Source organism: Cnephaeus nilssonii (genome assembly GCF_951640355.1).
Source record: "Cnephaeus nilssonii genome assembly, chromosome: 13".
Taxonomy (NCBI): Eukaryota; Metazoa; Chordata; class Mammalia; order Chiroptera; family Vespertilionidae; genus Cnephaeus; species Cnephaeus nilssonii.
This window is the reverse complement of record NC_137084.1, coordinates 28,356,172-28,383,194: the sequence shown is the minus strand read 5'-3', so window position 1 is coordinate 28,383,194 and position 27,023 is coordinate 28,356,172. Positions and strand designations below refer to the sequence as shown.

The 27,023-nt window shown below is 45.5% G+C and overlaps 1 protein-coding gene across 1 annotated transcript in view; it reads left to right on the top strand.

The window, feature by feature from the left end:
* Positions 1-21,174: 21,174 nt before the first annotated feature.
* SLC6A5 (solute carrier family 6 member 5) overlaps positions 21,175-27,023 on the top strand; it is a gene marked incomplete at both ends in the record, with an annotated part of 42,705 nt that continues 36,856 nt past the window's right edge. The window contains 3 exons of the mRNA XM_079788610.1: positions 21,175-21,192; positions 22,244-22,780; positions 25,421-25,559. Coding sequence (XP_079644736.1) covers positions 21,175-21,192; positions 22,244-22,780; positions 25,421-25,559 — 694 coding nt within the window. The remainder of the gene's footprint in view (positions 21,193-22,243; positions 22,781-25,420; positions 25,560-27,023) is intronic.

Here is a 27,023-nt window from a genome sequence, read left to right as displayed (position 1 = left end):
TTCTTCCATCTGTTTACGTCTTCCTCTATCTCTTTTTTCAGTGTCCTGTAGTTTTCCGTGTATAGGTCTTTTACCTCCTTAGTTAAGTTTATTCCTAGGTATCTTAATTTTTTTGGTGCGATGGTAAATGGGATTGCCTTTTTAGTCTCTCTGTCTGTAAGTTCACTATTGGTGTATAGAAAGGCCATAGATTTCTTGGCGTTAATTTTGTATCCTGCTACATTGCCGAATTCATTTATTAAGTCTATTAGTTTTTTGACGGAGTCTTTCGGATTTTTTATGTACAATATCATGTCGTCTGCAAATAAAGACAGCTTTACTTGTTCTTTTCCAATTTGGATGCCTTTTATTTCTTCTTCTTGTCTAATTGCAATGGCTAATACTTCCAGTACTATGTCAAACAGGAGTGGTGAGAGTGGGCATCCCTGTCTTGTTCCTGTTCTTAGGGGAAATGTTTTTAGTTTTTGTCCATTGAGTATGATGTTTGCTGTGGGTTTATCATATATAGCTTTTATTATGTTGAGGCCCTTAAAATCACCAGTCCTTCCCAATCTGTCTCAAGACTCCCTTTCTATAAAAAATATAATACCCTCTTTACTATCCTGAAATGAAACTCATAAATAATATAAGCTATCTTTGATTTTTAAAAAATTGTTATAATATCCATATTATATCTATTATGTTAAAAGTAATTTATTAGAAATAATATATACTGCAATATGTAAATGTCTGGGTACAACCCCACTAGAGATATCATGAAGAAGTCAGAAGCCTACACCTATGCACAGAACCATGCATATGATTCGACGTATACAACTGCGACCGCTTCAAATGCATGTGGGTGCAAGAGTATTGTACTTCTAACTCATATACCATGAGCAGTGTTGATTTACCAAAATGAGTTCCAAAAGAATATAAGCAACTCTTTTTTAAATAATAATAATGTAAACCCAGCAAATGTCACTCCTAAGTACGTGCCCAGGAGAAATGGAAAGATATGTCCACACAGAGACTTGAACAGGAATGCTCATAGTAGCATTAGTCATAGCAGCCAAACATGGAAACAATCAAAATGTCTACCAACTGGTGATGGATTAAAAAAAAAAAAAAAAAGTGGAATACTGCAATGGAATACCATTCAGCAATAAAAGGAAACTAATGATCCGTGGCATGATGTTGATGATTCTCAAAGAAGATTATGCTAAGTAAAAGAAGGGAAACACAAAAGACCATATATTGTATGATTCTATTTATGTGAAATTTCTAGAAAAGACAAATCTGTAGAGACAGCTGATCAGTGATTGCCTGGGGCTGGGGGTGGGAATGGGAATTGATGGTAAACAGGCACAGGGGAACTGTGAAGAGTGATGGGAATGCTGTGAAACTGCACAGTGGTGATGGTTGCTCAACTTAGCAAATTACTAAATTCAATGAAGTGATTAAACATTATTGGTAATGCTTTAAAAATGAGTGAATTTTAGAGTACGTCAATCACAACTCAATAAAACTATTTTAAAAAGATGTACTTTACCCTTGATTTGCCTTTTTATTATGTACCCAGGTGGTTTATAGATTCACTGACCAGTTACTCCAAACTCATGGTTTAGTACTCAGAAGGAGTATGTGAAGAGGGGGCCCTTGGGAAATCCAGAATGTATGGTTTGGTTTTATTTGGAATCCAGTGACATTGTTCATCGAAGCTTCCGGTATTCACATGCTGGCTAGCAGGTACCAAAAAAGACCATTGTCATGCAAGGGCCACTTCTTCATTCTTCTAAACAATGTTCTCAAACCAGACACCGTTTCTTTCCTCCCAAGTTCTATTCTATGTCCTGAGTAGCCCATAGAATAATGAGCACTGAATGATGAGCTCTGATCTGAGCTTAAAATACTACCAATTATAATCAGAGCCATCTTTCTTTTTGTTCTTCATATGCTGGGCCAGAAACACGCCCACTTCCTATCAGGTTAAAGTGATCACAAAGTCTCTTTGAATAGTTCTCTTTCCTGGAGAATAGGAAGGGAAAGAAGCAACCCAGACCAGATGGATCTAAATTGAACACACTTTTCTTGGCACTTAATTTTCCTTTCACAGAGTGCAAAAGACATTGGCAGTCTCCTGGGAATACTTCCCAAGCAATGCCTGGAGTTGTAACCATTCGACAGCCGTTAACCATATTGAGCCTCACAGGGCTTAGCTCCCCACCCACCACCAAGGAACACAATCAGAAACTACCATTTACCCTGGGAAAATGTCCTGTAAGTAGAACCAACCAATCTTCCCCAATAAAAGAAGAACTTAAACATTGCTGACAACCATGCTCAGCAGAGCCTCAATCTAAAGATGCAGAGGTGAAGAAAGAGAAATATCCAAGATAGCTCCTGGAAGCAAATTTTTCCATCAGCATTCATGGGTCAAAGGCGCATCAATGGGAGGTGGCATTCTCAGACATTGTTTCTTCTTCACGTCTCATATCCAGTCAGTTGTCAGGTCAGATCTACTCAGTGATGGGTCTTGCATCCCTCCCAATTTTTGCATCTCTACTGCCTATTTCCTAGTTCAACAAAGTGTATTGGAACCTTTGAGACTTTGTGCACAAATTCTAACTACAAATGCTTCTTACTGATTGTATGACCTCCAGCAAGTTGCTTAACCTCATTAAGTCTTGGTGCTTACCTGTTAAAGGGGGAAACCAGTGCCTAATGCAGTGTTATTGTAAAGACTAAATGAGAGCGCACTACAAATGCTTGGGGCTGCTACCTACAAGATACTAAAAAAATATCTCTTGGGCTGATGAAAGAGAAGTGGATAGAGACTTCCAGTTAAATGTGATAGAAGTGACATGTGTGTTGGTTATCGCTTGCATAACAAACCTCCCCAAAACTTAGTTGCTCTAAAAAAAAGTCATTTTATTTGCTCACAGTTGTGTGTGTCAGTGATTTGGGCTGGGCTCAGGTGGTGGATCTTCCACTGGGATTAACCGACCTCACCCATTTGTAGTCAGTGGGTAGCTGGAGTGACTGAGGGCTGGGCTCTGCTGGGATGGTGTGGCTTCTCCATGTGGTCACTCACCATCCAGAAGGGTTGCCTTTACTTCTTCACTGGGTCGTCTCAGGATTCCTAGCAGCCAGAGAACAAAACCCAGGGCGTGAGCCTCTGCTTGCTTCACATTGGCAAGTCATAGAAAGTGGCCAAGCCCAAATTCCATGTGGGAAAGGTTACACAAGATTCCTTGTGGAACATTAGTGCCACCATCTACCACAACCTCTGAAGCACATTTACCATATTTCCCAATTAGTATGATCATGTCTCTGTTGCTTTTTGTTTATAGAGGTGCTATCCAGGTCAATGGTAAATCAAAAGAGATAAAAGCGGCGTGTGCCAGTTAGTACTTTATTGTCTCATAGCTGCAAATTCACACTTCGATACTCTGCTTTGTGATGCTGAGGCCAAGATTCTGAAAATCCCTTTCACCTTGGCCAGCTGGCTCCCTGGGAAGCGCTGCTGAAGGGGAGGGTTTTACTAGAGGGACACTGACGACTGGAGGAAGAGACCTGCTCCCTCCTATTTGCTTCCAGTCTACTTGCAGTTCCTGATAGCATCACTCTGGCAGGTCTTCACCCTGGCCGAAACAGTGCTTTCCTTGAGCAACAGTTGAATCCAGTTTGCAATTTTCCCAGCACTTGCAGAATCAACTTTCCTGTGCTCCCTCAGATACCAGCACCACCTAAGCCACCCCTTCAATCCACACGCACACAGTTAAAATAGCTGTCTTGGTTTCCAAAGTCTGACAATTATACAGGGGATCCAATACCGGGTAAAAAACAACCACAAAAACTCCAAGGATGATAGCGAAAAGAGATCCCAGGTGGATAGGTTGCTTGAATTAATAGCCACAGTTGGTGACCTTCCTGTAGCCATGTTCTTTGCAGAGTGACTTTTCAGATTCTTCCACCAAGACTTGGATTCTGTTTCTGTTCCCCTTGATTCTGGGCTGGCCTTGTGATTTGTTTGGCTAATAAAATGTGATGGCAGTCACGGTCAGCCAGTTCCAGTCCCAGCCTCAAGAGGCCTTGACTCTTTTCCTTTCTCTCTCTTGGATCCTTATCTCCCCCGTGACATCTGGGCTAACCTGCTGGAGGATGAGATCATGAGGCACGCCATCCAATGGCCAGCTTCCCACCTGAGCAGGCAGAACTGCAGTGAATTGCAGGTATCTGAGGGAATCAAGCTGAGACTTGGGGGACCATCCAGCAGAGCTCAGCCCAAAATGCTAACCTTCAGAATTGTGAGCTAACTAAATGATTGTTTGTAACCATTAAATTTTAGGGTGATTTATTATGCAGAAATAGCTAACTGATACACAGGCATAGAGAACAACCAGTCCACATTGGAACAAGAGGATTGAAAGCTCACAGATGGATGTATTCAAGAAAAAAAAAGTGATGTTGTTAGATAAGCTAATGTGTTGGAATATGTTGAAAGAATATTTACAGCCCTAGCTGGTTTGGCTCAGTGGATAAAGCATCGGCCTGTGGACTGAAGGGTCCTGGGTTTGATTCCAGTCAAGGGCATGTGCCCAGGTTGCAGACTCCATCCCAAGTGTGGGGCATGCAGTGCAGGAGGCAGTCAATCAATGATTCTCTCTCATCATTGATGTTTCTATCTCTCTCTCCCCTCTCCCTTCCTGTCTGAAATCAATAAAAATATATTTTAAAAAAATAATACTTACATTCTTAGTGGAGAATTAATTATTTACTTTTAGATTAACAGAAAAAATAGGCAATTTATTATTTAAAAAAAAGTTGTACAAGGGAGAAAATGCAATCATGTTCTACATGTCTCATCTATGAGTGATATTCCCACAGCCATAATAAAATGCTTAATATTATTTTAAGCTAAAATTATGATATAATGATGTTAAGAGGCCAGAAGGAGGGAACTGGTGTTTACATGTGTGATGGAAATTGAGGTGAAACAGGGTAGAAACTTGAATCCTCTCTTCCATAATTAGAAGTCAAGAAATAGCAGAATAATCATATTAGTTGAAAGCCAGAGATAAATATTAGAAGAAACTGCTAAAAGCTTACGTAGATGTCTCTGTGGAACAGCAACCTTAGAGGGTGGGTTGGAACAAAGGATTGCAGCTTCTTATTGCAAGCCTTATGGAACTGTTTGATGTAACTTATATGTATAACAAATAAAATTCAAATTTACAAAAATGAAATGGACTTTATGAATTTCTTCTGTAGTAATTGCCAACTCACTGTAGTAAACTTGAATCCCCAAAATTGGCTTCAGCAGTCCTGACTTGGTGCTGTTTTGACTAGTGGAAATGCAGACGATAGTCATCAGGCATTCAATCCCAAATTCAATCATTATATTTTATTCTACCTCCAAAATATTGTGGCCCAGCTCTCTCCATCACCATGCCTCTGCAAGAGCTCAGGACACCATGTCTCACCTAGACCACTGCATTTTCCACCTATTTTCCCTGCCTCTGATATTTCTTGTTCCCTAAAATATTCTTCACAGAGCTGCCAGAATGATCTTTGTAACAGCAGTGGCCCTGTATAAACTCAGGACCTCATACACGGCCCTTCATGCTTTGGGCTCTCCATCATTTTCCAGCTTCATCTCTTGCCATCGGTCAAGCTCGTCTCTACTTATACTTCCCACTCCTCATTTTTGTCATGCTCTGGTTTTCTGCCAAGTCTTTGAACATGTGATTTCCTCTACCTGGAATACTATTTTCTGTTTTGGCAGACCCTGTTGGCTACCTACTCAACATTCACTCTTTTCATTTTTCCTACAGAATCCTGGAAATCCTTGGTCTCAGGGAAAAGTGAGTCCAAGACCTGGTCTAGAGGTGGACATATTACCCAATTTCAACTAATTATTTGTACGAGGAAGTCACAATGAAATATCTGGAAGGATTTTCCCTACCTGATAATAGGAAGGTATGCAAGCAAAAACTCTCAACCCCAACCTCCCCTAGCTTGCTTTCCCAGAAATTGATTGTGAGGCCTGGACCTGCTATAGACCAGTGGGAAAAAGGAAAGAGATACTGACTGGAACCCAGGTTTCCTGGAATCTCTGCACCAATGCTAGAAACTCCTACCACCAGACATTTTCTTATGTAGACAAATAACACCCTTTTGCTGTGCAACAGTTGACAGGGCATTACTTGAAGCTGAAAGTATTTATGCTGGATATAGCTACCTTTCCCAAGTGAAATCCTGCTCATCCTTCAGGACTCAGCAGAGTCACCACCTGTAATACCTGTACCAGGTTAAAGAACTCTCATCCCAGACCCTAAGTTTCTATAATTTCTGTAATTATAGCATAATGATTAAAAGTACCAGCTCTGAAGCCAGACTGCCTAAATTCAGAGCCCAGCTCTACTACTTACTAGTTAGTAACTTTTGGCAAGTTATTGATCCTCTCTATGACTTAGTTTCCTCATCTATTAAGTGGGGATAAGAATCTTATTAACCTTATCTAATTGTCACAGGGATTAAATGAGTTAATGCATGTATTTTGTAATTGGTTCCTGATAATCCATTCAATTAATGTTTGCTGTTATTAAAATAAGCTTCATCATATTCTATCACAATCTTTTCTAATAATAGAGAAACATGTAAATTGACTGTACCTCCATGCCCACAGCCAATCAGAATGAGTATGCAAATTAACCCAATAAAGATGTCGGTTAATTTGCATACATACCTGGGTCCCCGGAACCTCCTCAGCACCCAGGTCACTCCCAGCTGGCCATCCCGCAGAGGCTGTAGGCTTGGGAAGGGGCTGAGCCTGGAATCGGAGGGAAGGGGAAAAAATCAATGGAAACATCCTCAGGTGAGGATAAAAAGAAAAATAAAGAAAGAAATGTCATATCTTATGAAAGGCACATCTTGAAAATGCCTAAAGAAAGTTGTCATTTTTTCATGGTGAAGGGACTGGAGTCTGTGTTGATGAAAATACCTTGGTGGCTGCGGTGACTGGCAGTGGCTGCATTAGCGGGGTGATGGGGCTGGCACCTTCCCCTGATTAGCCTGGTCGCCTCCCACAAAGGGAGGCCAGACTGCTCCAACAGGGAGCGGGCCTAAGCCATCAGTAGGACATCCCCTGAGGGCTCCCAGTCTGTGAGAGGGGGCAGGCTGGGCTGAGGGACCCCTCCCCAGTGCACAAATTTCATGCACCGGGCCCCTAGTAGCCTAATAGTCCTCTTCCCAGAGAGATTGCAAAGATAAAGAAGGCAGAGGCTGCATCTGTCTGGTTTATTGCTATATTCTTATGGATACTAGAGATATTGCCCTATAAATGTTTATTGAATGAATAGCATATATCATACAGTATATGAAAAGTAAACCAAGTCAAACAGTAACCCAATTGGAAAGGCTTTTTCTTCACATTAAGCCAGTGAAGGGAGTTAAAAATAAGCAACTTAGTGCATTCTAGAAGGCTACTGCAGGAAGAATTCCCAATGTTGGGGCAAAGGACAAAATACCCTTGTGCTCGCAAAGCCCCTGGCTAGCGAGCTTCACTCAATCAAGGAAAAAATCACTAGATCAGCCAAAAGATATTCAAAGGTCAGTTGTTGGACCACTTGTCCATAAGCCTTTTTCCTCAGCCTCTTAAGATGGAGTCTGTAATCAAAGATAGAATGTGAGAAATAACTATTAAAGCCAACCAGTTTCAGATAACCATTCCCCTAGTATCTTTCTCTATGTTGATTCACCATGCTTTTTCTTGCCACTCACACTGTCAGCAAGTCAACTTCCTCTCTGTGGACCTTCAGCTCATCCTTCACTTGAGCTGGAAGCTCATGACAATGTTATTCTTTGTAGAGCGTGTGTGTGTGTGTGTGTGTGTGTGTGTGTGTGTGTGTGTGTGTGTGTAAAAGTGAGAAGGAAAGTCTAACACAAGAGTGATTGCACACAAGTATCTTCTGGTGAGTGTGCAGTTTTATTCATGTGTGCTGACAGGTAAAATGGGAAAATACTCCCTGGTCTTCAGAAAACTTCTAGCATTGATCCTCATGGTAAATTACTTTTTTATCTCTTTCCTTTCCCTTTACCTTAAACAATTATGGCATTGTTCTTTGCAGAGCTCAGTAATTGGAAAACTGGTTTACAAATATTGGCCACTTTTCTTCTCTAAAGATTTTTTTAAATAACTTGTAGAGCTGAGGGAAAGAGAAGAGAAAGGGGGAAAGGTATGCATTTTAGTGAGATCCAGAAGGATGAAATTTTTATTTAATATTCCCACTTACTACTTTGCAGGAAGAATTTGAAGAAGGGAACTGGAATTTGATTCTTTGGATAACACAGGTCTGGAGCCATATGCAGAATTTACCTTTAAAAATATTTGTAGACTCTGTATCAATCAGACTTTAAGCCACAGTAGTGGGAGGATGTCAGTTCCAGAGATCACTCCATAACAGAGAAATAGCAGCAATAAAAACATCAGTGACAGCTCACTTCTAGGTATCAAAATCTGTTTTAGTTTCCTGTGGCTGCTGGAGTTATTGGAAGAATTAAATTATTTAATACACAAAAAGCCCTTAAAACAGTGCTTTAAAACAATTTTTTTTGTTTGTTTTCATGTTATCATTATTATGGGCTTTGAAATATTTTTAGGAAATAATATTTTGTGGTGGTCCTTCAATAGGGGTCCATGGATGTTCTGGGGAATTTGTATGTAAAATTTGTTGAATATGTGTAGTTGTGTATTAGTTTGCTAGGGCTGCTATAATGAAGTACCAGAGACTGGGTGGCTTAAACAACAGAAATTTGTTGTCTCACAGTTCTAGAGGGTAAAGTTTGACATCAGAGCATTGGCAGGATTGGTCTAGTCTGAGGGTAGTAGAGAAAAATGTCTCATTGGTTTTCCAGTCAATAAGGGTGACAGGGAATCCCCTTAAGTTAGTTGCATGGGGACTGCCTCAGTTTGACAAAAGGCCCTTGCACCCACCTGGGGTGGGCTCAGATTGATGTATAGAAATCCAGTAAGTTAGTTAGAGCAGTCTAAGCTGCTGTAACAAAGAAACCCCAAATGACAGCAGCTTAAACTAGATAAGAATTTATTTGTCATTTATACCATAGTTAAGAGATAAGAGGTGCTATGCTGGTAGGCAGCTCTGCCATTCCTAACATGTGGTTCTTCCTTGTCAGGTCTCGCCCTTCCAGCCAACAAGAAGGACAACCACTTGCTCAGCAGGAAAGGAGAGCATTTGCTCAAGCTTCTTAAGGCATTTGCTCATTCATATCCCATTGGCCAGAATGGAGTGACCAAGGGCTCACCAAGCTGTAAACAAGGTTTGTGATTGTCATCTTTAAATGGATTGCCAGTGCTTAGCTAGACACTCACCTATTATGGAAGAAGAAGAGAACAAATAGTGGGGAAGACAGCTAGTACAGTGGTCGGCAAACTCATTAGTCAACAGAGCCAAGTATCAACAATACAATGATTGAAATTTCTTTTGAGAGTCAAATTTTTTAAACTTAAACTTCTTCTAATGCCACTTCTTCAAAATAGACTCTCCCAGGCCGTGGTATTTTGTGGAAGAGCCACACTCAAGGGGCCAAAGAGCCACATGTGGCTCGCGAGCCGCAGTTTGCCGACCACGGAGCTCGTACATCAAACTCATGGGATCTTTTTTTCCATTCTGGGCCTATCAATGGAAAACTCATGGGCTCCATTCCTTAGGGAAGTGACCTTCCTTTTTTTTTTTTTTTAATAATTCATTTCTGGTTTATTATTTCTGTTTCAAAGCACCTCTAGTTTAATATCAAGAGAGTGATACAAGGCCCAAATACAATGAAGGAATACATGCCCTCACTAATACCAATGACAATGCTCTTTCAACACGTGCCTGTTGAATGCAATGGGGATTTAATAAATTTAACTACTAAAAAAAACCCACAATGAGTCTCCTATCCCTATACAACCTAGTTGCGAATTGAATATTTATAATGCTTCCAACAGTTAAACCTGAAGTTCAATACCACACTCACATGTTGGTAGCCCTCAGTAGGTTATCTACAGTATTAGCAACCATTCAGAACAAATCATTCATTAAAACGACATTGATTTGCCCTATCTGGTTTGGCTCAGTGAATAGAGCATCGGCCTGCAGACTGAGGGGTCCCAGGTTCAATTCTGGTCAAGGGCACATGCCCAGATTGCAGACTCGTTCCCCGGTGGGGGGCATGTAGGAGGCAGCTGATCAATGATTATCTCTCATCATTGATGTTTCTATCTCTCTCTCCCTCTCCCGTCCTCTCTGAAATCAATAAATACATTAAAAAAAAAACACCTACATTGATTTAAGGCTCATGCAAGTAATACAGAGCCCCAAACTAAATGGTTAAACATATGAACTACTTGTACTGTTATCTATTGTTGTATTATTTCAGAACTATTAAGTTGTTTCTTAGCAAATAAACCCTTTACAGGCAAAATTCACCTCATTTGAGGTTAACCCAGAAGTTCAACAACGATCAGGAAGTCCACAGTATTATTGGCAAAACAGATAAACAGTGTCTCCAAGTCACTATGTTCAAGGTTAAGAGCGATGCATATTCCATTTTTACATTTTAATGGAATGTTTAACTCATGTTTAATTCATGGTTTTAAATATCTAGGTTTTCATTCCTCCAAACTGTTTGAAGACATGGTGTGCCACAGACTCAAAAATTCTATTTCTCCCTCTATTTTCTTCAAACAGAAACCTTTCTTAAGTGTCCACATGCTCTAGAAGGGGAATCTTTCAGAGGTGGCCAGTTCTTCGGGATAGTCTGATGCCGTCAGACCTCTGAAGCAAAGGAAGGGGGAAGAAAGAAAAGCTGAAAAAAGGTTTATCTGGTAAGTTTTACATTAACCATTACAAGCTAGGTAGTATAAGAATATGGCTTTTTGGCCCAGCCAGCATGGCTCAGTGGTTGAGCACCGACCTATGAACCAGGAGGTCACAGTTCGATTCCTAGTCAAGGCACATGCTCGGGTTGCAGGCTCCATTTCTAGTGGGGGATGTGCAGGTGGCAGCCGATCAATGATTCTCTTCCATCTAGATCAAGCATGTCAAACTTGCAGCCAGCAGCTGCATGCGGCCCACAACGAACATTTTCGCAGCCCAGACAATATAACAGTATGTAAGAAACATTTTAATAAAAATTTCGTAACTTAATTTTTACAATATCCTGTTATACATAATCTATATATATAAAAGCCTAAGTGACCGTCATGACCCAACGACCGGAACAACCAGAATGACCGGTCGCTATAACACACATTGACCACCAGGCTGCCTCCTGGTGGTCAGAGCACTCCCACAGCAGGAGCGCCGTTCAGCTGATGGACCCGTTCGGTGGCCCACCAGCCCAGCAGCAGCCACTCACTTCCTGCAGGTCCAATCTCTGGAGAACAGGCCAGGCACCTGCGCCGCCTGCAGGATCCAGACAGCTCCGCTGGCCTCCTGGAAGTCAGCCTCAGGCACTGCAGCAGCCGCTTCCCCTTCCTAGATGCTCTGCAAGGAAGAAATGATATAAAAGCGGCCACCAGGTGGCTCCTGACAACCAGCATGAACGCCAGCAAGATGGATCCGGATCCCGGGCCCACAAGGGCATCTCACGGCCCACCCAGAGGGCCGACTGTGTCCCGGCCTTCCTCCCACCCCACTCGGGACCCCACCCGTGCATGAATTCATGCACCAGGCCTCTAGTTATTAGTAACAAACTACAACACTTGCTAATGACTGATTACTATAATCGTGTTGCATTCATTTCCCTTACGCGCCTTACACGCAGGTACATCATTTCTCTCCACTAATACTAGCAACGAATATTTTAACAGCTGATTGCCAGGTCATTAGTCTTGGACTGACTTGTTTGGTGTGCGCAACAGGAAATATTTCGCTTTCAGAGAACAAGAAAAATAGGTTTATTTGCATTATGCTTATTAATTTGTGCAGTTATTCAGTGTCTGGTAAGTTAATGTTTAAGAAAAAATATTAATTTTTATTAAAATGTTCTATTATTTTATGTTAATGATTACTCATTTATTTCAGCCCTTTGTATTCAGCATGTCTCTATCGAAATAAACCTACGTTTCTATGAAAATTGAAGTTTTTGTTTTTTTGCAGCCCACATAAACGTAAACCTTGTCTATTTGGCCCATGTTAGCCTTTGAGTTTGACATACGTGATCTAGATCCATAGGGGGGAAAACTGAAAACTGGAACTTAATTCAATTAGAGCAAATTTATTCATTCTTATTCATGATTCTCGGGAAATAGTGATTGAAAATATTTGAAAAATAAGAGAGAAAGTTGACCTTCCTCAGGGATCTTTGCAGTGTCTTGGTTTTTCTCTCTGACCTCTCCAAAATCCAGAAATGTCCTGTTCTCTTCTGGCGAGGCAGATCTCTACACCACAATAGCCTGTGGTATAGCACTGTCTCCCTTTCTTCACTAACTAGTCTTCTCATTTCTGGATACTGAAAGTGTCTTCTAGATATAAGGAGGAAAGCAATATATTAAACTTAACACCAGGGTGCTAATGTGTAATTAGTAGTTATTTGAGGAGTATGTTGTTTGTTTGTTTGTTTTTTAAAAACTTGGTTATGATACTAAATGAATTTTGAATTGGTGGAATTTCAAAGGGGGGTGGGGTGGGAGAATTCTGACATGTTTTCCACATGGTACCTCAGAGGGACCCGAGGCGGCCTGAACTCTGATTGCCCACAGTGGAGTTCACTCATTAACAGTCTCTTTATTGATTCTTCTCCTGTCCCTGTCTGGGAACCCAGAACGCTGAGTGGCATGACTTCTACAACATGAGAATCTGAAAGCATGCGACAAATGGACAGACAGCGCCCAAGACTCAGAGACAGCATCTTGATGCTGTGGGCAGCCTGGGCTTCAGCCCACCTTGAGGTTAGCTCCATTTGACCTTGACCTAGCCATTACTTCATACCTTGAGTTTTAGCTAATTTTGAGTTGGGTTTCTGTCCATTGCAATTGAAAGAGTCCTGGTGGGATAATGTTTATTTTCTTCTTTTTGCTTATGTTTTTCTATAATGAAAAAATATACACACCACATTTTAATGCCACATATGGCAGAATAATGTTCTAAAGGAAATGTCTTTAATAGTGTCACCTTGAATAGCCGATGCGGGGGCACAGTGTACCTTTTTCTCTTAATATCAGTGAAACCAGGCCTTCATGAAACAATGGGATCATTGAACCATGAGTCGTCACAGACAATCACACTCTCCAAATGCTCCCACAGTGGTGAATGACAGAGGGTCTTGCCTTTGTCAGCTCCACCAATCACCCAGACTCGTAGAATGGTTTGAATGTAGCTTCTCATTTGGCCCCAAAGCTGTGCCCAAGTTAATGAGTTGGAAAAACATGTCATCATCCATATAATCTGCAGAAACCAGAGAGCACCCTGAATCAGGTGTTGCCACTGCAGAGGAATCGTTCACAAATCCTGCACACATTTTGACAGTGTTTGCATTATTTCTCACAACTGTTTAATTAAATCCTGTGTAAACAGACGGGCTTATTTGTTTGGTCCTAATAGTTGGAAAATTTGGATATTGTGCATGGTGACATTTACAAATATTTGTATTTACCAAGTAATATTCTTTTAATTAAAAAAAATTCCTTTATGCTAAAGAGAAAGCATATTTAGCCTTTATGGAAACATATTTATTCTCGTGGCTTTTTATAGCCAGAGGCAGTCACAGATTGCTGGGCATCGTTGGAAGGAGGGATGGAAACAAAGCACAGAGCGCTGGCAGCCTCGGCTCAGAGTTTGGGTGCATCTTCACATACAGCTCCATGTCTGCATTTCAGGCAGACATGAAAAGAAAACAGGTCCAGATAAAATGGACCCAATTCTCAAATATGTGCAATTCTTTTAAATACTAATTCCATATTTAGGAACCTATGCTAAGAATCCAAATTAAAGATGTGATCAAAGATAAATGTAGATAGGTGTAGACCTGTACTATTTGTAAGAAATACTTGAAACAATCCAAATGTAAAATAATTGTTTATTGGTTAAATTGTGGAGTATTCCTGCTATGAAAATCTGTGCAGCAATTAAACATAATGCAGGTTTCAGGACAATGGGGCAGATCTGTACCAACAATATAAGTGAAAAATGCAGATTACAAATGACTATGAGCAGCATGATACCCGTTTTGTAAAAACAAAAAGCTACATCTCTGTGCACATGAACGTCTAGAAGGCCTTACACCAAAATGTTAATAGGATATGTTTTGGAGTGGTGGGATAAGTAAGTGCCTCAAAACACTGCTAATAAGTGGCAGAACTTGCATTCAAACTCTTGACTTATGTCTAATTTAAAAGCCCTATTTCCACTATCTCATGTTACCTAAACCCAGGAAGATATTTACACTGAAAACAGAAAAACTCTGAAATAGAATTCAGACCCTAATAGATTATGTTAAAATATTTCTACGCTCTAATGGTTACATCTCAGGAGACAGCTATCATCATGATTAGTTAACTCTGGGTTGTCTATCAAAGATAGTGGAGTGGGCTAGCCATTGTTTGATATGGTCTCATCCTGTATTGAATGCTGCAGAGACTAGAACCAACAGTACCAAATTTGGTGTCAATGTCTATAGCCCCAATTTACAAGGGTATCACCCTGTGACAAAATCATAAGATCCTGAAATTTATCTGTGCTGCCTGGCAGTTTTTAATGGTATAAAGGGTCTTGAATTTTCAAGGTCCCACTTCCTGGATCATTGTCCTCGTCATTGTGTTTTTCTGAACCTTGTTCAGATCCGACTCAATAGCATTGGTTAACTCCATCAACTGCTTATATAGTGAAGCTTCCCAACATCTGTTCTGCTCTACTTGTGGGAATTTCTGCTAGGTTTGCATGACGTTGAACTCAGTATCAGAAAGCCAGGGGGAAAAGGGCATTCAAGAAAAAGAAAAAAAGGAGATAATCTTCTTTATGAACACTGTAGACATAAAATATCAATTTTCTTATACCCCATGTATTAGATATCTCTTGTTACCAATAAGGAATATATTTGAGACCTAATTTCTCTTTCAGAGTTGGTATCTCCCATTGGGGTTTGGGAAATTTGAGCAGATGGATAAACACAGAAGACTTAAACATAGAAAGAAATTACTAAGTAGTTATGCCTAACATTTGCAACTAGTAAAGCAGAGCTACCCAAAGAATGATAAGGAAAGAAAGCAGAGGAAAGAGGTGAATGTGTTGTGTATCAGAAAAGCATCAATGTTCTCATTATGGAAAAATTAGAAATCAGAAATTTTCAGTTTAGTATAATTTTAGTTCATTTTATAGTTTAATGCATATAACAAGAATGGGGGTGGGGGAGCAGAGCATGGTGATATTTTCAAGGCTTTGTCCTGTAAAGGTCTTGATCAGACCCTGGTTGCAGCCCAGCAGAGCTTGTAACACCGGGGCTTTAGAAAGGAAGGTTAGACAAATATTGGGACCTTGAATCCTTAATTAACTGACTTTTTTTTTTTTTCCCTGAGCTCTACTCTTCAGAGAAAGACTTCCTAATTAAACTACTCTGTTTGGTGAATGTCCTCATTAATTAAAGTAGTAGGTTCTAGTGATAAGTTTTTTCTTTTTATTTGTTTTACATAAATTTATAAATATGATCATTACAGTCATTTTTTTAAAGTGCAGTCTTTCCCTCGCTTTTTCTTTTTTTGTTTAGATCTTCCCCTCCTTCACCTTTCCTCTCCACCCACACCAGTGCCCATACTGCTCACCAATAATCCCAGGTGCTACCTAATGTGTGTGCTTCCACTCTTTATTGGATCTCTTTTTCACACACACAATATACACACACACCCTGGAATCATATTATACACACTTTAATGCATCTGGCTTGTCTTATTCAATATTTCATTAAAATCTGTCCAAGCCAACTTTATGGCTCTAAATCAGGGGTGGGAACCTTTTTTTCTGCCAAGGGCCATTTGGATATTTATAACATCATTCACGGGTCATACAAAATTATCAACTTAAAAATTAGCCTGCTCTATTTGGTCAAACATTTAATTAACTCACCCCTAATGCCTTGGCAGGGCCAGACCACCCCTGCTCTAAATTATTCTTTTAGCAGCTGCAGATCATCCCATGCTTTAGATATACTACTGACCTAATATGGACTTAATATATACCTAGGCTTTCATTTATCAACTATGCCATAATAAACATTCTTGCACAGTGCCACTGGGATAGATTCCTAAAAGTGGGACTGCTGGATCAAATGATAGCATAGTTCTTTTCTCTCTTTCTTTTTTAAGGAAGAAATGCTGCTAGACTGTTTCTAACTTACAAGTGACCTTGCAGACTCCGTTTCCCTCTCTGGACCTCTGTTTTCTCACTCCTAAAGCAGATGACCTTGACTGTCCTTTGCAGCTTATTCTAAACGTCTCTGCTTCTGCGCCTGCACCCACTGTCCTGTGTTTTGCTGCAGTGAAGTGAGGATCATCACTACTGCTGATTCAGGGACACGCATCCTGCCTGTCTCAGTCTCGGGATTTTGGATTTTCTGCACGCAGACTAGGTACTAAGCTGAATCACTGATTTCCAAGTATGAACTCTTCTGAAATGCTATGGTGAGGGAAGCTTGCCTCGATTAGCTTGTCTCCCTGAAACCAGGGTTCAGATGAGAAATGGAAAACGCAGCTGATTGCAAAGCTCCAAGCTTCTGTCGTTTATGTTTAGGTTTACCTTGATCTAAACAAAAGGTGCCTGAGAACACACTCGTAGCAGCCTCTGTGTTTGAGCACTTTTTCAGAATGCTCCCTATTTTCTTTTAATGAACATGCATACTTGATTATTGCCTGACCAAACCACTGAATGAGGAGGAGAAATGTTGCACAATGAGTATCTACTTGTTAAGGCTTTCTATTCTGTGCATGTCTCCCCATATTAAACCTTCTGGACCAAGGAGAAAGAACTGTTTTATTTGCTAAATCTGAGGAGCTTTGAACAGATGATTCTCCAAGACTGAATAATAACGTTTGCTTATGGAAAGCATATTAGGCAGGCAGCCAGCCTAAGTCTAGGCACTTTACATACATACATATCTCATTTAATCCTTGAACAACCTTTGAGGTAACATGAGATAGTGGAAATAGGGTTAATCTTCTTCTTATCCTCATTTTATACATCAAGAATGTCCCTTGTGGTCGCAGAGCTAGGGGGTGGTGTGCTGCAGAACCCACGTGCTCAGTAGGAAACGACACTGCAGTGGAACTAACTGGGCAGTGGTGGGAAGTGGGACAAAAATACTGCATGGCTTCTTGGCAATGCCACCCTCACCCCACACAGCGGCCTCGCATCCATTAGCTGTAGAGGTTTTCGGTGTTTATGGCTCCCACATCAAAACCATCTGAGCACCCGCCCAGGTGCTCACATTAAATCCGCTGGGTGGGATGGAATGGAATCAACAGAGGCCTGGGCTCAAATGCTGACTCTGGGGCTGACCTTAGGCAGGTTTCCTCGCTTTTCTGTCAACCTGGCCCTGCAGCTCTTTCTCCACTGCTGCAAGCGCCCACTCACACCAGAGCAGGAGTTGGTCAAGTACCTTTTCCTCTCCTTCCTCTCCCCTTCCCTAGTGCGGAGGAGGGCAGCACCTTGAATGCCAAAGTCCGCCCTTCAGGCCCTCTCCTGCTCCCCCGCCTCTTACGGCTCTCCTCTCCTGTCTTGGGACAGACACTGGCGTCAGGGCTGCCACTGATGGCCTGTTTTTCAAGAGACTACCTCTTCCCCCTCCATACTGCGGGGTGGACACGGGTTTTCAAAAATAGCTATTTATTTGCTTATCTACAAAGGGGTGGGGGAATGATCGAGGGCAAAATCAATTACTATTTTTCATCTTTGACAAAGTAATTAAGGCCATAGTGACTGCTAATTCCGCCCGAATGGCTGCGCCGTGATGGATGCGGATTTACGGCCTCCTCGGCGGCGGCGGCAGTGGTGCACCGGCCGGGCGGATTATCACTCCTAACAGGCGGCCGTGGGGGGCGGGGGTGGGGGCGGGGGCGGGGGCCCGCATCGGAGGACTTGAGCCTTTTATTATAATTCTTTTCTTTAACGCTGAGGCTCCGTCCTTGGCACTCACCGAGCACGGACTCACAGCCCTGTGCATGAGCTGTCCCTGGCCTCCCCCCGCAGCACGCCCACTCCAGCCCTCCAACCCTACCCTGCGGCCGGCTGGTGCCCGTCCCTCCGCCCCCGCTTGGGATTCAGAACGACCTTCCTAGGGCTGCTGGCTCTAGACCCTCCCACCACTCTCCATGTGGCCCCTCCTTTCTAGAACCTTGCGGCTGGACGCGGGGGAGGGAGGGAGCCAAAGCTGAGCTTCTGCCAAAGCCCTCCCCTGCCCCAGGCGGCTGCGTTCCTCCTGCGTCAACCACGTCTGGCCGGCCAGATGCACCGCGGACCTCACGCAGGAACCCAAGTGCGCACTTGGCTGGGGAGGGCCCGCAGGCTAAACGTCAGGCCTGGGGACTGAGGGGGGAGTGGCGTCACTTGGACCCAGAGTCACTGCTGGGGGCGTTCTCCCTGTTCCGGGGGCGCTGGCCTGGGACATCTGTGCGCCCAGAACGTGGACGTGCTGGGTGGAAGCTCAACGATTACGCGGCATTTTGCGGGAGTGGCTCAGATGCAAATTGAAGGGAACTGGCCAGAACTTTTCATAGTCGTGACTGGTGGAAGTTGGTCCAGGGCCCGCGGAGCTTTGGAGGGGGTGCGCCTCGTGACGCAGAAGCCAGGGCTGCTGGGCCGCCCCTTCAAGTTCTCGCATCCCGGTTTGGCTCCAAGAAAACTGGGATCTGTTTTGAATGAAGCCCCTCTCCCCAGGTTTCCCCGTGGCTCCCAGAGTCCAGGGTGGTTCCCAGCGCCCACCGAGTGAGTCCAAGCTCGCGCCCCAGGGCTTCTTGGCTCCGCTTGCTGTCCTGACCGTCCTCAGCCCAAACCCGCCAGACCTACCCGGTCTCTTTCACTTGCCTGGTTTCCTCCGGAGCGGAGCGGGCCTCCAGGGAGAATTGGGTGCTTCTCTCCCCGCCCGGCCCAGCCCTGTGAAAGGGGTTGGGAGATTTTCTAGGGTCAGAGGAGATTTCATGAGTTTCCGTTTCCCCAGCTTTAAAACTGGGAGTTTCTCAAAGGTTGCTGTCAATGCTAAAAGAGCTAATTCATGGAAAGCTCTTGCACAGTGGTTCAATGTTGAGAACTTAGTAAATGTTAACTCAAAACTACAATAAACGCGGCCTGGAACCCGCCAGGCAGCTCTCAAGGAGGGTCTCTTCAGGGAACCTGTCCTCCTTCAATATCAGTGCGGACCTTGGATCCCCAGCCTTCTTCCATCAGAGGGCCCAGCGGGCGAGCCTGGGAGCAGGGCGTGGGAACGCCAGCGCGCCGCTGGAAGGTGGCGGGAGGGGCCTCCATGGCGCCCCAGGCACCCACCACAATCTGCCGCAGCAGCTTTCGCCCGCCCCGAGGCATTGCCCTCCCGCTGCGTGGGGGCGGTCCAGCCGGTGCAACCGCGCCGACCCCCCCCCCTCCCCCGAGGCGGCGGGTCGGGATGCTGGCCTGGCCACGGGGAAGGGACTGAGTGCTTTCTGTAGCTCCCCATCCTGGAGGCCAGGGGTTACCCGAACCAGGCCCCCAGGAAGGAGGGAGGGGAAGCGGTTTGCCTACGAATCCCCTTCCAGTCTCCAAACTACACCTTTGTAAAGGTATTTTTGCACCCAAAGGAAAGTCCCGCTTTTTATCGCCACGGCCACCCCCGCCCCCGCCGGAGTAGGGCAGCACACCTTCCCATGGCTTCGGGGATGGCCAGCCCAGCCAGCTGGCTGTGGGGGATCCTGGTTCTGAGGGTGGCTAAGACCTCACGCTTCCAAACCAGGCCTAGCTGCGGTGAGTTTTTATTGAGAGCGCTAAGAAGAAAACATGAGTCTCCTTTGACTTTGAAAGTGACCTAAGAACCAGGTCGGTGTTGGAGATGCTTCCCTTTTTATTTCTTTAAAATAGTTTTCAGAGGAGCTTAACAAGTACATTGAGGGCAATCGTAATTTTACCCAGGGATTTCTGTTGTGTCAATAGAGATAAAATAGGAATGCAAATGGTAGACCTCAATTTTTAAGCGAAAGTCCAGGATCCCTCTAACACTGGTCGTCTGGAAGGGCTGTGAGACTCGAAGTCCCCATACACGCAGGTGGGCACAACACCCTTACCCAAGCAGCACCCCTGTGCGGCAGCCATCGCAGAGCTGTGGTGCTACGAGCAGACCCTCCATCGTTTGGGGGGTAATATTGTGGAATCCGCTGCTTGCAGATTTGGAGAGGCAGCTACGGATGTAGTAGCAGAGAAAGATGGAAACGTGACGGTGATTTAACTCCTTCCCCCGCGCCCACCTCTGCAGCCCAATCCGCTCTGCGCCTCGCCTTGGGTGCAGTGGGACGTGTCCTTCCCATGTTTTCCTTAATTAGGGAGAGGCAAACTTCTGTCATCTCCTCCCGCTGGCTTCGGTTTAGTAATCAGACCCACATGAGTCACGCTGAACACGCAGCCCCCCTCCCTCCCGAGTGACAGCAACGGGCCAGCGTACTCACGGCTGTTGTCCCTTTAAAACTCGAATCCATGGGGGTAATGATTTATCAAACTTGTATTATCAAGAAAATGTCAAACGAAGGGCACCTTGCTTTGCACTGACGCAAACCTCGCCTTTCCTAAGGAGATATAGAAAGCGCCTCTCTTGCTGGAGTCAAAGCCAGTCTTGTCAGTAGCTGGTTTCACTCTCTCTACCTATTCAATCTGCTGCCGGTGTCAGATATGGTGAGTGTTTGCTTTTTTGTTGTTCTTTTAAGAGAGGGGGCTGCGGGGTTAGGAGGAGAAGATTCGTTTTGGATGCTTCTTTTTTGAAATGTTCTGTACATTTTGGAAGAAGGAGGGAGGACGGTTGTCACAGCCGTAGTATTTGCACTTGTGGTCCAAGAGGTTTCTGAAGGTATGGAGCTGAGCGGTTGGCTGGGTCACCTACCCTGCGGCTTCTCAGCACTGTCCTCGGTGCTGAAATCAGATGCCGGTGGGAGGCTAGTCGCTCTGGGTCCTAGAGGCTGAGATAAGCATGCTTGCTGGAGTCAAGGTACTTTAGATTGGTGCAAATTAAGGAGTTCTGCTATGTGCACTTGTGCAAGAAGACTCGATGAGAGGTGTGTGGATGAGCTGACGATAATACGATTATTCTCACAGTATAATAGTAATTCCTGGTACTAATGTTTAGGAAACCTCGAAAGATAACGAGAAGGAAGAAAGCAGATGGAAAAACCACCGCTGGTAGTTCTTTTAATTTGAACCTCAGTTGGGGGAAAGCAAATGAAAATCAATCATGAGTTTTGGTCCCCACGCAGGTGTAGGGCCATGAAGGATATCAGACTTCTGTGAATAGGTATTCTGGGTTGGAGGTGGGCACTTTGCATGTTCTTTTACATGTCTGGGAATCTGGGAATCTGGGAATCTGGGAGTAAATGTAGATTGTGTAAGATAACAAACCTGGTTACCGTCTAGTGTTTTAAGTGTGGTTTGTCATTGTTGTTGGGTTGTTGTTGCTATCCCTGCCTTTGCTACCTGGCGGGCAGGGGTGGATTTTGGATCACTGGGATTCGCACAAACGATTTGGCCTGAAATCCTCGCAGGTGCCAGGGCATCAGCTTTGTGGCCGCAGCTTGTCTATCGCTTATGGGAAGAAAAAAAAAGAGGCAATGTGCATTGTTGAATGACAAAGGAAATGGGGCGGAAAATTAAAGAATCTTTCTACAATGGCGATGGGGACATGGGCACCCTACAGCCGTGATGTGAAATCCAAAGAGGGCGGGGAGCTCGTGACTGTAGGGCTATTTCCACCCTCCCCTTTACACTCCAAAAAACCAGTTCTGCCTCTTTTCCTAGTTCCACTCCGTCAGGGAGGAGAATGTTAGCTTCCTTATGTCATCTGGTTATTGACCCGACAGGCAAATTGAAAAATACTGACTGCAGTTTTTCTTGGAAAAGGAAAGAAAAATCCGGATTTCAATTTGTTCCTTAGATCTTGTGTTTGGATCTGAGCCGTGAACATCTCTATATGTAGACACAGGTTCATTTCAAAGCTGCCTTGATTTTTTTTTTCTTTTTGCACGAATTTCACGTTGTATTTGCAGGATTGCGGTGCTCCCAAGGAAATGAACAAACCACCAGCCAACAGCCTTGAGGCGGCGGCGGTGCTGGGCCACCACGAGGGTTCCTGCGCGCCCAGGACCAGCCCGGAGCAGGACCTTCCCGCAGCCTCAGCCACGCCGCTCAGTGTGCCCCGGTCGGCTTCCACCGGCGCCCAAACTTTCCAGTCCCTCGATGCACGAGCCTGTGAGGCTGAACGCCAGGGGCTGGGGGCTTGCAAACTCAGTAGCCCGAGGCCAAGGCCGCCAGCCCCCTCCGCGGCTCTGCGGGATTTGAGCGAGACTCATGGCGCGCAGGCTGCCCCTCCTGGGGGCGCAGGGCCGGGCAACGCGATGCATTGTAAGATTCCGGCCCTTCGGGGCCTGGAGGAGGATGCGGACGTGAGTGTGGGCAAGGGCACCCTGGAGCGGAACAATACCCCAGCCGTGGGCTGGGTGAACATGAGCCAGAGCACCGTGGTGCTGGGCACGGATGGAATCACGTCTGTGCTGCCTGGCAGCGTGGCGACCACTGCCGCCCAGGTAAGCAGGTTGCTCTCGGCCCCGCGCAGCCTCCTGCTCCCCAGGCGCGCGAGGGGAGCGGGCAGTGGCGGGTGCACGTGTGCTGATGCGGAGACTGGTTGGCAGTGTCAGGTAAAGGGTGCTGACGGCAGCTTTGGGGCTTCGGAAGCTCGCACTGCGCTGGGGTCTCCAGTTCAGGGCAGGGGGGCTGTAGGGACCCTGCCCGAGGGATAGACCTCAGGACCTGCCGCTCCCTGTCCCTTCCCAGCCTCAGTGGGAGCAGAAACCGGGCGCAGCCTGATTCAGCAGTTGAGGCAGATATATTCCTACCCCCTTACGAAGACAACCCCCACTTGCCAATAACTGGGTCTTTAATTATTTTTTTAATTAAAAAAGAAGAAACACCCAGAGGAAATACTCGTTTAAGTTTTGTAGCCTTTTCACTGTGAGTTACCCTTTATCACGTGAGAACTCATTTGATGAGAGTTGGGTTTACGGGAGCCTGCTCCCGAAACTTAAGTTTCAAGGCTTTCCCAAAAATAAGTAAAATAAAATAAATCTGGTACCTAATGTTGTCATCATAATTTTGTATGCCCCCCCCCCCCACACTCAATTGTATAAGCTTCAGGCTCCACAAACCTGGAACCAGCTCTGCATTTGATCCTTTATGCTCAACCAGAGGCATGAAAAACCCACAGAGCAAACCCCAATCCTGGGTGAAAGATAAGCAACTATTACCGGTGGTTCCCTTCTCCCACATAGGCTTCGTCGTCTTCCAGTTTTCCCCAGTCTCTCTCCTTCCTCTGCTCTCTTCTTTGCTCTGTCCCATTCCACCTACTTCAGCTCGTCCCTTCCTGCCTTTCTACTATCTCCTCTCCTCCCTGGGCTCAAGGGCTAGGCATGTATGCAGTGGTGGGTACCTAAACCAGAACAGCCATTGGGATGAGATTTTGGATTTATATAGCCCTTCTGTTTATAGTCACTCTAGTGTTGGTTCTCGTTCTCTCTCTCTCTCTCTCTCTCTCTCTCTCTCTCTCTCTCTCACACACACACACACACACACACACACACACTTATCCACAGACCCATGCAGCAGGAGCTCAGCTGTTAGAGTAACTAGAAATGAACAGACACATTGGCTCTTCCACCCTGTCCTTGTTTTTTTTTTTTTTTTGGGGGGGGCACTTCTGGAGTATTCATCTGTGTGTATTAACTGCTTCTGACAGCATGTGCCCACCAGTGTAACCCCAGATGGAGGCAGAATTTTGTTTCTCGTGTCTTCTTAACCTCCGCACTGCGGCAAAATCCGCTGGAACTCCCACCCTTCTAGCTCTGGAAGAATGGGAGGTGGAGGTGGGGGTGGGGCTAGTACGTGTGGGGAGGAATGTAGGGGGATGTTAAAGATGTTCAGTATAGATCAAGCCCTGCATTTGCCTATTTTTAGCTCTGCCCATCTTTTTGTTGTTGCCTTCCTGACACCTACCTCAGCCTGCCTTTCTCCCCACGACTTCCTCTCCTCCTGACAGCTGCTTTTTCATCCTCCTTGGTCTGTGGACCAGGGTGGGACATCCTGGGTTGCTAGGATAGAGGTGGATGGTGACTGAGGAGATGAAAGCCATGCAGTGGCTGGGTCCTAGAAGCTTTATGGGGTGTCTGGTGTCCTGAACATTTTCAGAGTTTTAGTTGAGGTGACTTTTTCTGCTTAGTAGTTTAGACATTCCAGAATCAGGTAGGGCCCCCCCAAAAAGCATCTTAGTGTGAGTTTGCAGAGGTAAGCCCCAAAGCTGGAGCTGGAAGGTGCTCAGGGGATAGCTGTTCTAAGCCCCTCATTTTACAGATGGGGACACAGAGGCTCAGAGAGAGCAAGTGGCTTGGGGGACTAAATAGCTGGTTAATGGTGATATTTAGACCAGAAGTCAAGGTGTTAAGTGTCCTATCTCTTACCATATCCACTTCTCTATTATCCCTCCCCCCCTTTTTAACCCACACATCTCCCTCCTGCCCATCTCCCTTACCCCCATGCCGAAAGTATCCCCCCCCCCTAAATTAGCCAACCAGGTAGATTCTGCCTGCAGCCTTTGGCAGAGAAAGGGGGGCAGGGGCTCTGGCTGGCTTCAGGCATTGCAGTTCTCTCTCTGGCCTTAGCACAAGCTCCAGAGGGAGAAAGAGCTGGGGAAGGGGTGTGTTGAGAGGTTTGGGTGGGGAGGGGTGGGTTGGTTAGGGACCTGCTTGCTGGAGACTCTGGGCATGATATCGGGGCCTGCTTGCCTAATGAACTCTTGGTCAGGGGTTGGGGATGGAGGGATCTGCTTGCGGTCAATCAACTCGTTTAAGGTTTGGGGAAAGCTGCTTGCTGGTGTGTCCTGACTGCAGGATTTGGGCAAGAGGGGCTCAGGGGTTGTTTAAGATGGATCTCAGATCAGGGTTGGGAGCCTGCTTGCCAAAAGACTCTCAGTGTAGAGTTGAGGGGTGAGGTTCCTGCTTGTAGATGCATTCCCTCTTCGGAATTGGGGTCCTGCTTGCTGATGCATCCTCGGTTGAAAAGTGGGGGCCTGCTTGCTGGGAAAGACCCTCAGCAGGGGGGCGGGGGGGGGCTGGAAGGGGACCTGCTTGCTGACCAACCCGGGGCTGTTATCCGACAATGTGCTTTTCCGCCCCCAGGAGGACGAGCAAGGGGATGAGAATAAGGCCCGAGGGAACTGGTCCAGCAAACTGGACTTCATCCTGTCCATGGTGGGGTATGCAGTGGGGCTGGGCAATGTCTGGAGGTTTCCCTACCTGGCCTTCCAGAACGGGGGAGGTATGGCTTTTCCGGTCTTTCCGCCTGTGGCGCTGTGGGGTGGGCATTGGGGGTTGGGGGAGGGACCCAGAGCCCTAGGATGGCCCCGAGGGGAGGCTCAGAACAACCTCCTCACACTCCAGCCCCATCCCCTGAGGCAACAGGGCTAAGCCAGTCACTGTTTCAACCCTAGATCCAAGAGGCTTTTACCTGGAGAGAGTTTGGGGAAGAGGTGGGCCCGCATGATCCCCCACTGGTTCTGTGGGGAGGGGGTCTGGGTCCTGAGCCAAGTGGGCATTGCTGCAGGGAAGTTCAGACTCTGTGTGGTGCTGGACACCAAATTCAGGAAGCTTTAGGAGTATAGCTTGGAAATCCCAGCCTACACGGGAGACCTTGGGAATGGGCACTTGGGTGGTGCTGAACGCTGGCTGCTGGTGAAGCAGGTGTGAGCAGAGAGGGGCTAGGAGCTGTGCTCCGAAAACCCTCTCAGAAGTATCCCCACACATACGTCCCCTTGGACACCAGCGGCACAGTTTGACAAGCAAAATCATTTAGTCAGAGTGGGTTTCGTTTCATTTGCCCTAACTGGGTGGAGGAAATGCTTTTGAAAGACAAGCATTGCTGAAATGGTGAGGATACCAGTGAGCAAGCACCAGCTGCCAGGCCTCTAGGATCTGCTGTACCTCTCTGTGCCCTTGAGGGCTGGCCCTCCCGAGGTTGAGGTGCCCAGGGCCAGTGGCTGCCCCCCTGCTGGTTGTTATAATAGGAATTTGCACCTGGAACTCCCTCCCACAGCTGTTAAATTTGCCTCTCATCCCAGGTTAGGCAGCTTAAGTTTTGTTCTGTTCTGTTTGTTTGTTTGTGTTTTGTTTTGTTTTTGTCTCTTGGATGGGCTCCAGGTGGAATTTGGTGCAAAGGGACAATGGACACATACTGCACCACAGGACAATTGAAAGGGAAAAATATGTTAATGCCCCTCCTCCCAATTCCAAATTAGGACAAGTTGACGAGTACTTATGAGGATCACAGAGCATTTGCAATCAGGGTGCCCTGGGAACCGGAAATAAAAAAAATATGTGTGGCCACCCAAATAAGGGCACCGCAGCTGGGTTTCCGGGTTTCCAGGTTTCCGCAGGAACCGAGTGAAAGAAAGGTGCTCTAATAAAGCTTTCAGTGACAGGAAGGGCAGTGGGTACACAGGATTGCATAGGGACAGAGTTCCAGCCAAGCCGGTTTGTTCAGTGAAAGTTCCCTGGCTTTGCTAGCCTGGGATCTGCAAACTGCGGGGCGGCGCACACGCCCAGGTTCTGGAGCTGCAGAGCTGCGCACCCAGCCAGGCGCCAAAGGAGAGCCCCACTTTTCCGCACTGCGGCTCTAGGACTCTGAAGCTCTCAGCGTAGGGTGGAGAGCTCACTGCCTCCTTCCCAGGAGCAGAAGAGGATTGCACAAACCACATCATAACCCCTAATTTTACTCTTCAGCAGC